Raw genomic sequence first — 13,815 nt, forward strand, 5'->3', positions numbered from 1 at the left:
TCTGAGCAAATAAGCACTTCTGATAAAATAGCTAACTGGAAATCTAAAGTCACCAAAAAAGCGAATACCGTGCTTCCTACACATGAAAACTTCAGATCTGCTGAGAAAAAGCTATAGTAAGCCCATAAGGAATAAAGGTGTATTACATTAACCACTAGAGCCAAAAGCTGAGCATTCTACCTCTTCAGGATCTAGCTGGACAAAGAATATTGTTTCTCTTGAGAAGGCACAAGGCTAGACAAAGTAGAGTCAAAGCTGAGTTCTAAAGTACTGTCTGTTTTGTTGTTTGGTTTAATTTGGTTTTAGGCACCGGCAATAGAGCTGGCCTTGGGCGAGTCACATAATGAGCAACAAGAAAAACAAAACAGAAATACATTCAGTTAACTGTACAGCTATTTTTAACTTTCTTAGAAGATAACATGAATTCTATTTTAGTAAAAGGGCATAATAAAAATACAGCTCTCAGGCTGTAAAGAGCCTAGCAGGGAAAAACTAGGGTAGGGATGAGAATACTACCACTAATAAGAAATTACTTAGGTGCAAGATAGGAGGATAAAATTAATGTAGATAACAAAAACAAACAGATCATCCTTTTTCTCACACATCTATCTGAATGTATTTAGGCCCAAATACTACAATCACAGAAATATTAACACATCACAACAAAATATTTTAGGAAAGTTATTAGATGCTCAAGTGGAAAAGGGTGTATAAAATGAAGGGTCTATAAAAATTTTTTAAACTTTTATATTTAAAGCAGTTTGTTACTATATTTGACCCCACAGTCATAAACTAGAAATAAGTGCAGACTAAACTTTAACATCACTTATAGGAATAAATATATTATTCCTTTAAATGATATAAAACAAACAAGTATTTTTTCAGTGCACTAATGCATCTCATGCACAATGTAACACTTTGCAGGTTGATATTGTGGGTAACAGGACTGGCCCATTTTAACATAATTTACATAAATATAGAAAATACTATTCAACTTCATTAGTAATAACTTCTTTAAATGATTTTTAAATTTTGTATAAATTTTAAATCATGATAAACTCTCCAGAAGTTACATACTACTGCTGCCGGCATCACTACACCTCTACAGTATTTTTATGTTACAAAAATTCTACAGAGGACTTTGATACTACCATGAATACTGATAGCTAGTTGGAAACTATATATTACCTTTATAGTTCTGTTTTCTTGGAAAAAAAAAAAAATAGACTAGCATTTGAAAAATAGCTCTAATAATGTTAACCATTTTCAGGTATACTAAAGAAAAAAATTACAACTTTAAAAGTTAATAAACTAGAATTGTATAGAGGACTAAAATGAAGGGTAGGAATCAGAAGACAACAGTTCATGTTAAAGCACTGGCTGAGTAAACATGAACACCTGTAAACGGGGTATAATAATCCCCTCCCACGCCTAACCAAAAGGATTATTTTAAGAATCAACTGAAATAATACATATAGAAGTGCTTTGTAACTCAAAAATGCTCACAAACAGAGTGATATTGCTATTAGTAATATTACCCATATTTTTTTCAATGTTTTCCTCTTTATTTTATATGAGCTACCTTTATAACTAATACTAGTTCCATTTCTATAATTACCATTATAGTATAGTCAAATACAGGCTATTCACCATCTGGCCAACTTCAAAGAAAAGGAAAGGAAAGGTCCATTTTTTTAAGATTTAGTTAAGTGCTTTTTTTTAGGGATTTGGTAAGTAATAATTTTACCTTAGATCTGAAACTTAAGATTTCTAGTCCTTAAAAGGACAAGCCAAAACTAACTGTAGGATTTTGTACAGAGTTTTATGAGGTTTTAGCACAATGAAAACACATGCCAGAAAAAAAAAATGATAGTAAAAAGAACTCTCTTGATGCCGGAGTGCAAAGACAAGGTCTCCAAAGCAATAAAATGAAAAGTCAATTATGCTAATAAATAAGCAACAGACAATTGGACATTTACTATAACTTACACATCAAAGCTCAAGTATATTCAATTAGAGTTGATATGACTTATTAAAATTCAGAAGTCTATTACCACAAGTCTGTTTTTTCAATGCTGAAATGTACAGGACCATTTTGGAATTTGAACTATATAATCTTAGTTCAAATTTATAAAAAGTCCTCTGGGAAGGGACAAGATAAGAACCTGAACTCACTTAAACTGCTTTGTGAAATCTCTGAACTGCTTTACTGCTAGATATTTACAATGCATATGTTCTGCATGACAAGGAAATAGGTTCTCACATGAAAGCTTAATCCTGGAAGCTCATCATTTACCTATGATTTCTTTTATTATTCTTACACACCATACTTCAGCACACTGATACTTTAAATTAAGACAATCATGGAAACACATACACCTTTTAGACAGCTATCAACATTATATTCTACAAGAAGCAAAAGAGGGAAGAAAAGAAGGGAAAACAACCTATGAAGTATGATCAGTTCTCTAGAGCTTTTATGCCCAACTTCAGTCAGCCTGTCAACCACAAAACTTAAATATTTAAAGAAAAATGAAGTAATCCTAAAATATAAACTTCCAGGGGAAAGATTATTGTTTACTATATACCAGGAACTTTATGTAAATCATTCAAAAAAACACATCAGGAAAATGAACATCAAAACCACAATGAGATATTACTCATCTGTCAGAATGGCTAGCAACAAAAACACAAATAACAAAAAGAAAAATACCATATAATATCCTCTATTGCAGAATCTTAAAAAAAAAGAAAGAAAAAAGATACAAATGAACTTATTTACAAAACAGAAGCTGACTCACAGACTTAGAGAAGGAGATTATAGTTACCAGAGAAGGGTGGGCGTAGGGGGAAGCATAGTTTGGGGGTTTCGGATTGACATGTATATACACTGCTGTATTTAAAATGGGTAACCAGCAAGGACCTGCTGTATAGTACAGGAACTCCCCTCAATGTTACGTAACAACCTAACTGGGAAAACAATGTGAAAAGAATAAACACATGTATTATACACCTGAACCACTCTGCTGGACACCTGAGACTAACACAACAGTGTTAATCGACTATGCTTCAGCATGAAATAAAAAGTTAAAGAAACGTTGGTGAGAATATGGGGAAAAGAGGACCCTCTCAAACTGTTGGTAAGAATGTAAACTGGCGCAGCCACTGCAGAAAACAGTTTTCTCAAAAAAACTAAAAATAGAACTACACAGGACCCAGTAATTCTACTCCTGGGTATATATCCAAAAAAAAAGACTAATTCAAAAAGACACATGAATCCCAATGTTCATAGCAGCATTATTTACAGTTGCCAAGGTATGGAAGCTCTCTAAGCGTCTAAGTGTCTACCCACAGATGAATGGATAAAGAAATTGTGGTACATGCACGTGTGCTCACACACACACAAAGGAATACTACTCAGCCATAAAAAGAATTAAATTTTACCATCTGCAGCAACATGGATGGACTCGAAGGGTGTTATGCTAAGTGAAATAAGCCAGACACTGTACAGTGTCATTTATGTGTAGAATCTAAAAAATATAACAAACTAGTGAATATAACAAAAAAGAAGCAGACTCACTGATAGAACAAACGAGGGGTTACCAGTAGGGAGAGGGGTAGAGGTGGGGGCAACACAGAAGCAGGGGATTAGGAGGTACAAAAGGAATACAGTGTACAACACAGGGAATACCGTCAATATTTCATAATAAAAAGCTATGGTTTTTCTAGTAGTCACATATGGATGTGAGAGTTGGACTATAAAGAAAGCTGAGTGCCAAAGTATTGATGCTTTTGAACTGTGGTGCTGAAGAAGACTCTTGAGAGTCCCTTGGACTGCAAGGAGATCAGACCAGTCAATCCTAAAGGAAATCAGTCCTGAGTATTCATTGGAAGGACTGATGCTGAAGCTCCAATACTTTGGCCACCTGATTCGAAGAACTGACTCCTTTTGGTGTGCTGCAGTCCATGGGGTTGCAAAGAGTTGGACACGACTGAGCGACTGAACTGAACTGGTAAATGGAGTATAACCTTTAAAAACTGTGAATCACTATACTGTACACTGTAACTTACATAATAGGTTCCCCAGGTGGCTCACTGGTAAAGAATTCGTCTGCCAAGCAGGAGACATGGGTTCCATCCCCAAGTCGGGAAGATCCGCTAGAGAAGGACATGGCAACCCACTCCAGTATTCTTGCCTGGGAAATCCCACGGACACAGGAGCCTGCCTCCTGTGTCCTATGGAAATCCTGAATTCCTCAAGAATTTGGGATTACTATGTAATCCCATAGTAATCCCATAGTAATTTAGGATCCCTAAATTACTATGTACATGCTCAGTTGTGTCCAACTCTTTTGTGACCCCAAGGACTACAGCCTGACAGCCTCCTCTGCCCATGAGATTTCCCAGGCAAGAATACTAGAACTTCTCCAGTATTCCTCCTCCAGAGGATCTTCCCGACCCAGGGATTGAACCCGTGGCTCCGTGACTCCTACTTTGGCAGGTGAATTGTTTACTACTGAGCCACTTGGGAAGACCAAATTACTATGACTGAAGGTAATAAACTTAAAAATCATATATTGGTCAAGTGGCTCCACCTAAAGAAACAACATAATGCAGTTCTATTCCCTCATAAATACCACAGCAAAAATAGAAGAAAAAAAAAGTTTGAAGTAATACACTTAAAATTTCGGACTTTTAGGCAAAAGACTGATATTTATTCAACAAACTTTAATAAATAGCTACTATGTACAAGTTGCTCTGCTCAGGACAAAAGGGTAAAGATGAAGACAGGATATATAGTTCTTTTCATCAAAGATTTTAAGCATTCAACACAGGAGAGAAGATGAGGTAGGATACAAATAACTATAGTGGCATACAATGTATGGTAAAAGTCATGAGACAGAAAACAGCCTATTTAAGTTTTGAGGAGACATTATACATGACTAGGGGAATATAAGGGACAAAACTAAAAAGCTGATTTAAACTATGTCTTAAAGAAGCATTCCAGTTGATAAAACGTAACAATATAGACAGAATATAGGTGAGAAAAAAATCGCTAATCACAGTATGCCTAAAAAATAGGTTGTCTGCATGAAAAGAGTTAAAAGAATTAAAAGGTATTTTGAGGCCACAACAATGACAGCTTTCAGTGCTGAGCTAAGGAATTAGGACTATATCTCACAAGCAGTCAGGAGTCCCTGAATGCTGCAACTTCTCAATCTAGCAGTTGTACGCAGTCTAAACAAAAACAGAATGAGACTGAAGAGGTAGAGGTGGAATATCAAGATATTGTAATCCAATCCAAATGATAATGAGAGTCCAAACTTAAATAGTAGCGAAGTGATGGATGAATTCACTTTACATAAGTAGAAGGACTCAACTGAATAGGCTGAGACAGCAGTCAAGTAAAAGTAGATTTTTTTAGTTTGGTCAACCAGGGAATGAATGATCACCTTCAGAGATACAGAGAAGTCAGATGCAGTAACTGCTCACAGAATTAGTCATAGACATCATCTATTTATTATGCATTTGTTTATGTGAGCATATATTAACTATAAGCCATATGTCAGGTGCTACGGACAGAAAATTGAGTAAGATTTAATTCTTGTCCTGAAACTGAGAGATACACATATAATTTAACAATTGGATACACATTCAATTTAACAATTGGATGCATATTGATACATACTTGCCATATATTCAATTACAAGAGTTGCAAAATAGGAAGCAGGCTAATTTGCCAATGGATCAAAATACTATATGATCAATCAATAAATTTACTAATTTATCAAAAATGTACCTTAAGTTATAAAGTTTTCTTGATTATATGATATAAATATATTTATATATTCAACAAATACATTTTTCTTAGTGGAATTTTAAGGAATGCTGTTTGTCAAAAAGATTTTCAGGCAGACCATCAGTAAATTTAACTAAATTAAAAATTAATTTTTCATCAAAAGATACCACAGAAATGACAAGAACTGTATTTAGTATCCTAGATCTATAAATACCAATAAATCCTGCAAGAGAAGACTATTTTTTATTTATATTCAATATTAAATCTGATCAACTACAGCACTTTATTGACAAGCTATGCATATAACTGAATAACCAATTCAGAAAAATGTAAATCAAGACCTAAATCAAGACCATGATAAGATCGCATTTTTCACTTTCCTCATCTGCAAGACATTAAGACAATACCAAATGTCAGAGAAGATGGATAAGCAAAGGATCGTTTATCTACTATATGCTGACATGAATATGAACTGGCACAACCACACTGGAAGCCGGGCATTTCCATGTGAAGTAACAAGTCCACATGTTGGTGTATAATTAATAGAAACATATATATGCAAGAAGAAAATATGCACAGAACATCCATCATTGTTCACAATTATAAAAACCATAAAATAAACACCCAATAAGGAAGAATCAGTGGATAAATATCCAAATATCCCATAAGTTGAATATTTTACTCATTGAAATGTTACACAGCAAACACAATATGGTTAAATCAGCAATATAAGTGAAAAATCAAGTTTAGAGAGACCATAAACAACTCAATAAAAGATACAACTTTTAGAATTATATATCCAAGAAAACTGAATTCAAAGAAAGAGAATGAACACAAAACTCAACATGATGGGTACTCTGGATGACAAGAAAGTGGAGGTAGGGGGATAGAATAAAGAAAAACCATGTGTAGGTTAAAATCCTAGCTTTGTGGGGGAGTTACGGAGTGTGTAGTGATTCCTGGGTGTTTATTACAATATATATAGATGGATAATGATTAATCCAAACCAGTGTACCTAAGGTTTAATAAAAAGAAAAATAAAATCTGAAAATTTAATGAAATCTGTTCAATGAAAATTCTGAAACAAACAAAAGCAGCACCTCCTTAGAGAATTACTACACAAACAACTATAGCAAAGGGAAAACAATATGATTAATTGTAAAATATATAATTTCAGCACACATATTGGGTTGTAAGGCTTCCCAGGTGGCTCAGACAGTAAAGCGTCTGCCTGCAATGCAGGAGACTGGGGTTCAATCCCTAGGTCGGGAAGATCCACTGGAGAAGGAAATGGCAACCCACTCCAGTACTCTTGCCTGGAAAATTCCAAGGACAGAGGAGCCTGGTAGGCTACAGTCCACTGCGTCGCAAAGAGTCGGACACGACTGAGTGGCTTCACGTTCACTTTCATCGGGTTGTAAGTATATTTTCTGTAATCTAAACTAAATGCTCAATTCTATAATAACAACATTCCAATAAATTAAGATGTTTGTAAGCCAGAGCAGTAAAGCTTCAAACAATTGTAAAAACTAAACATTGCCAAGTTCCTAAAATAGACAAATTCTTATAATAATGGTATATATTATGTAATTCTTATCTATCAGTTCATCTCTATAACATGACATCAACATTTAGATGTTGATGTCTAAATGATATTACCTTCAGATGTTACCTTCGGATCTAACGTATTTATTATCATCACCAAATACACTCCTCAGGCTTTCCTGTTCTTCATTTTTAACAGATAATAGTTATGTATATACTGTTACAAAAATTTAATGTTTCTGAGATTGTGAAAAACTAAATGTGACAAGAGAGATAGCTTCAAATAGGATTTCATTAGATAAAATTAAGGGAATCTAGACATGTATCAAAATAAATGTTCTCTATTTCTGCTTTTGTAAAACATTAGAAGCTTACTTTTCCATTAGTGTATTTTTTTCCAGTCAAGATTTTACATATCTTTTTAAAGCTTTTAACTAGTTTTGACTTTCTTTGTTGCAAAGTTTGAACTCTGCTGTATATAACCATATGAAATGTCACATGATTTTGTCATTCTCTAGAGTATATGGGTTTCTGAAAAACAGTAGACACTTGACAATTGTTTAACATAGAACACAATACTAGAAAATGATGCAAAATTAACTACTCTATTCACATATCATATATGCGTCTGGAAGTAACATTATTTTAAGTGATACTCCTCTCTGCAAACTACCACTCCACTATTCCCATTTGTTTAAAAGTAGACACAGAGGAACTACCTGATAAAAGGCATGAAAATTTACTGCTGCCAAATTTAAAAAGCAGAGAGGAGAGCCCAAGGAATCAGATGCGAAGCCCTGGGGCCAACAGAAAACACCTGGAAAGTGCCCCTTACCTTTCCCTATTCAACACTGAGAACAGGACTTCCCTGGTGACTCAGTGGATAAGAACCCACCTGCCAACGAAGGGGATGTGGGTCGGACCCCTGGTCTGTGAAGACCCCACATGGTGTGCAGCGACGAAGGCCAAGCGCCACAACTCCCGAGCCCACGTGCTACAACTCCTGAAGCCTGTGCTGCACACACCACCACGCCTCCACTCGCAGCAACCAGAGAAAGCTCTCGCAAAGCAATGAAGACCCAGCGCGGCCGAAAATACATACATAAAAACTTAAAAAAATTTTAAAGTATATTGATCATTTGTGAACAGCAGGAGCTGTAAGGAGACTAGAACTATAGAGACAATAAGAAAACATGACCATTTTAGAGCTATCATTTTATAATACTAGTTTCAGCACAAAGACTTACTCAAAATCAAAATATTTTGAGACAAAAAGAGTCAATAAAACTAATTAGATCCATTTACGAGAACTAGTGGCAATTTTTAACTTATAGTTATTTCTGTCTTAAAACTCATTACACAGAAATGAGGTTCAATTTCTAGTCAGTAATATAGGATATAGAAGGAAGAAAAAATAACAAATCAGTATGTTGTATACCTTAAAATTACACATTCTATGTCAAATATCTCCCCCTCCCTCTCTCTTTTTTTTTTAATAAAAGGGAGGAAAAAAGAGGAAATGAACTCAAATGCCCTGGGACTCATAAGTTGGAAAAGTTTGTCAGTTAACTGACTGACAGAACTATGAGACTATGAGCACATTTTATTTTCTTTGTGCTTTTCTGCATTTTCCTGATTTTCTAGAACAAACCTGTATTATACTCATAACTTGAAAAAAGTTGTGAAACTTGTCTTACCCATGTGCCTATGTTCTCATACTACATTCCTCCAACTCACACTAAAGTCTTAATCCTCACAACACAGACACCGTCTACTTTTCAGCATCACTGCAAAATTAGATCTCACCTCCTAATTTCCCATCAAATGGGTAAAATAAGAGGGTGTTATATGTAGATTTAACATAACTAGTGCAGAAATCCTTTTGAACTTTATAAGGGAATATTCTGGGGACAAGGGATTAGCTATGTAATTAAAGAAAACTAAGTAATCATAAGAAACTTTTAACAGTCAAGACATTTCTCATCCTAGGTGACAAGCTGAACCTTTGCATCAATGTACTGAGTACTTACTCAGTGCAAACGCATAGCCAGGTTACATAGCTTAAATTTTTAAAGCAAAGTTTATCTTATGGACAGTCTACAGAGAAATATGAAATCTTTTGGAAAGCTTTGAGCAAACATTTGACAATTTTCATCAGAAACAGTAATTGTTAAATGAAGAAAACTTGCAAAAAAGGTTATTTGACCTGTTATTCTTTATAGAATGTTACACCTTATTTGCAGTAATAAAGTACTGTTAAATGACCTAACTAAATGTGTAAATCACTTTTCCTTGTTATAGGGGAACCTAACAAAGAGAAGTTTATATTAAAGTTAGCTTTGTTTTACTATATTCTGGGCCAGTTTTTAGAAAGTTCACATATTTACAACATCAGAATACAAAACATTTATTTATGGGTCCACATATTACAAATGGTATAGTGGGAAAGATATAAATCCAAACTCAAGACTTACAGTGTGAACATGAATGACTTACTATTTCTGAACTTAGTTTCCTAATCTGTAAAATGGAAATAACAACATTAACTTTACTGGATGGTTTTCAAGATTATATAAAGTACACAGGGTACCAAGTACAATGTTTGACATAGTGCAGATAATCAAGAAATGTTTTTTTACTTTCCTGTAGAAAGTGAAAGCCATATTCTGTCATCTTTATGTCCTCTGATATACCTTTGGTAGCTACTCAATAAATGTTTCTTGAAATGAATCCCTGTAATTTAAGACTAATTAACTCAACCTTCCACTTAAGCAAGTCAACTCTACCTAAACAAATTCTGCTGAGAAGGGAACTTAAGATTCCCAACACTTTATTAACCATTCTGATGAAGATGAATTTCCAGTAATCAACCAGGTAATTTTATTAGTATGCTACTTAATATTTGAGTCTGCACTGTACAAAGTTACTGTCACAGCCAACATTTTCATTTTGAGATTCTTTATATAGTTTTCATTAATTCAGTTTTCATGGTATTAAACTTTAATTTCTTTGGCTTCACAAAAGTATCTCACTAATTTTCCCACTACACTTCAAATAAAAAACAAGAACAGGATGTAAGTTAATTATAAGAGATAATTAATTAGAAATTGCCAACCAAGTTTATATTTTTTAACAGCCTATTTTTGTTTTTACCACAGCAAATATTCTTCCTTACATATTAAAGCCTCCAGCCATCAAAGTTTGTGTATACTTTATTAATGATTCCTTGCTGAATAAGCCTCCTAAATGACTAACAAGAGTGAGAAACATTACATTATACAGAAATATTAAAGTAATCAACAAGACTGGTTTCAGGTTTTCTTTGTCTTTTCATAACCAAAAGTTATTGGTTTCATCTCAAGTAGTAAAGTATTTCAAATTCTGCAATATAATTTGAAAAATAAATTTTTAAAAGTTGGATATACAATATTTCTAAATAAATATCAATTTCATTAAAAGAGGCTGTAACATGTAATTTTCAGTGAGATAAGATAAGGGAAAGTAACAGTTTTCAACTAAACAATTTAAAAATTTGCTACACAAATAACTATTTAAATACTTAAAATCTGTACAAAAGAAAAGCATTAAGAACCTCACATTGAACAACTTTTCAATTTAAATAAATTCAAACAACTTAGAAGGTTTTAAAAAATTGGTTCTCCAAACAAGTTTGATAAATACTTGGTTACTATATTCTAGTTTCATAACCCAATGAAATAACACAATGTCTGAACAGATACATAATACTTGTGAAGCAAATTTTATCACGGTTTATCTTGAGTACTGATATAAATACTATTCTCAATTATTTTAATAAACATGATAAAGTTCAAATGCAATAACCTTTATCAGAACTAGGAGTCAAGTATACCAAGAAAACTGCCCTGGATATACATGACAACCTATCAGCAACATTTAATAGAAACTATTCTTTTTCTGGAGGGATTATATTTTAGTTTATTTAAAAGTGTAGCTTTAGATTGGATGTTCCCCTGGTTTGGTCCCATTTTAAAAATACTCATGTTTAAATATTCCCATTTATTTAACATGCTTCTTTGTTACTGTAAAAAATGGTCTTATCAAAAGTTCCTAAATCTTATATTTTAATATAGATGAAAGTATATTTTCACATTCAGTGCCAAAGTAAGACTCTTTTATGTCAACTTTCTATAAATACAAATAAGGATACCAAATACTTTATGATTCTGAAGCCACTCTACTCAATGAAAATTCTCCTGTCATTTTCAAGGTATTTTTCAGTCATTAGTATGCTTTTCATATTTCAAGACTAGATAATGGAAAGCATTTCCAATGTGCCTCAAACTTCACTTCAAAAGCTCATGTAAAGTAATAAAACAAATTCCATTCATTTAGCAAACCAGTATGCTGTAAGACCTCCTTAGAAAAAGCTAAGAGTAATTAAAACACTATACAGCAACATGTTCAATAATATGAAATTCAGCTGTACGTTTCTAAAGGATTCCAAATTCACAAACGTGCATTGATACACCTTATTGAAATTTCTATTTTTATGGAGGATATATCAAGTATTACAACAGTGCCGTCAAGCTTACATCTAAATGTACAATAAACCAGCTAATACAGGATTTTACCGAAAAATATATTTAAACAGCAAAAAATGTAGAAGCAACTGAATTTTGAAATCAAGAATCAATCCTTCAGGGTGCCTAGATTAAGCCTTCTCAAAAAAATTACCCAGCACACACACACACACACACAAAAATCAATGTAAGTGGGCTATTTTTTTCTTAATTTCCATCTCAATCTTCGAGTAGCTAGAAAACGACTATATTTAAACAAACCAAAATAAGTTTAAGTCACAGAACATGCATGAAACTTTAATCCAGATGTAAACATCTCTGGTACACTCCAAAGTAAAAAAATAAACTCTACAAGGTAGCGCACATCATAGAGATCTAAAAACAAAAATCATGCCTACATCATCAAATATTTAGCTGGAAAATGGAAAGAATAATATTGCTACTCAACGTGGACTTAACTAATTAAGGGATCTATTTTGTTCTCATCTTCTGCAAGCATGTGGTGCCCAACATTTTCCCTGAGTCGACTGCTTTGCCCTTTGTAAACAACTTCTGTAGCTCTTTTTCTGGTATTCAAACAGGAGGGAAAATGAAAGCCTGAAAAGCATCAGCATCTGGGCTTCCGGATCTGAGCAGGGGAGTAGTTGAGAAGGGGACCTGTATCTATTTGTAAAAAAAACAAAAAAACAAAAACAAAAAGAGTAGCCCGCAAGATAAAAGAAAGAAATCTAGTCACCTGAAGAGGGCTGGTGAAGTGAAGCAAGCATTTGGTGAGATACTTCCCCCCTTTCTTTTTTTTTTTTTTCCTCAAAAAAAAGAAAAAAAAAAACTTGTCTGGGGGCTGGAAGTTACGGGGGCGCTCTTTGTGCGGAGTCGGAGGGGAAGGGGAGGGACGAGAAAACAGCTAGGGAGTCATTCAAAGGAGTTTAAGGAGCGGTGTTCGAGGGAAAGGCGGGGCGGGGCCCGGCCAAGAGGAGGGAGGGGGCGCCAGGGGTGTCCGCGGGCGGCTCTGACACTAAGAAGGGGGCAGCGGGCTGGCCGCCCCCGCACCGGGTGAGAGCGGAATTCGGCCGCAAGATGGGGTCCCTCTGGTGGGTAGAGTCAAATTAAAGCGGTGGCAGGCCAGGGCTCCGGTGGGGCCAGAAGCTCTGGCTTCAGAAGGAAGCGGCTCCCGAGTGACATCCCCGAGTTTCCGCACTTAGCGGGCTAGGGGCGCGGCGGCCACACCGCTCCCCACGGCCCCCTACCCGGAGCCAGACCCTCTCCCTCCCTCCCTCTCTCCCCCGCCACCGCCTCGCGCCCGGGCCGCGGCCCTTACCTGCAGCTCGGTGAGCAGAATTTCCCCCCGTTCGGGGTTGGACGCCATTGCGATCCGCTCTGGACTCCGCACCTGGACGCAGCCGCTGCCGGCGAAGGGAGAAGGCGGGACGGGATCCGGGGTGGGGGGTGAGGAGCGGGGAGAGAAAGAAAAAACCTAGGGATTCATGGAGGCGCAGCCCCTGCTGGAGGCGCGGCTTATTTCGCCGGGTTCATGGAGAGCGGCGGGGAGCGAGGGTACTCGTAGCGGGCTCCCCCTCGCCGCCCGCCGCCGCCGCCGCCGCTCGCCCGCCCGTCTGCGCCGGACTCCCTTGCTCAGTCGCTGCCTCTGGGCGACGCCAGGAGCCGCCTTGAGCCTCTCGGTGCAGGGCGGTGCGGCCGCGGCGGCAGCTCCTCCTGTCGCACCATTTGGCTGTCACCTCGTCGCAAAAGCGGCCTCACTTGGCGGCAGCCAGGTCACGTGACGGCCACGGCCGCCCCCACCCCCCACCCCCCCACCGTCTCCCGCCGGGCTGGGAAGGTGGGGCGTAGGGGACCCCAAGGGCGGGATGGCTTCCGACGCGACTCCGCGGCGGGGACTGCCATTGGACC

General features: G+C 36.5%; 1 protein-coding gene across 2 annotated transcripts in view; it reads right to left on the bottom strand.

Annotated features, from left to right (window-relative positions):
• PKN2 (protein kinase N2) overlaps window positions 1-13,597 on the bottom strand; it is a 143,486-nt gene extending 129,889 nt beyond the window's left edge. The window contains exon 1 of one of the 2 annotated variants that reach the window (XM_043875869.1): window positions 13,226-13,597. In XM_043875869.1, coding sequence (XP_043731804.1) covers window positions 13,226-13,273 — 48 coding nt within the window. In that variant the 5' untranslated portion in view covers window positions 13,274-13,597. The remainder of the gene's footprint in view (window positions 1-13,225) is intronic. The other variant, XM_043875870.1, reaches the window with a different exon arrangement.
• Window positions 13,598-13,815: the final 218 nt, after the last annotated feature.

The sequence above is a fragment of the Cervus elaphus genome, chromosome 20 (assembly GCF_910594005.1).
Source record: "Cervus elaphus chromosome 20, mCerEla1.1, whole genome shotgun sequence".
Taxonomy (NCBI): Eukaryota; Metazoa; Chordata; class Mammalia; order Artiodactyla; family Cervidae; genus Cervus; species Cervus elaphus.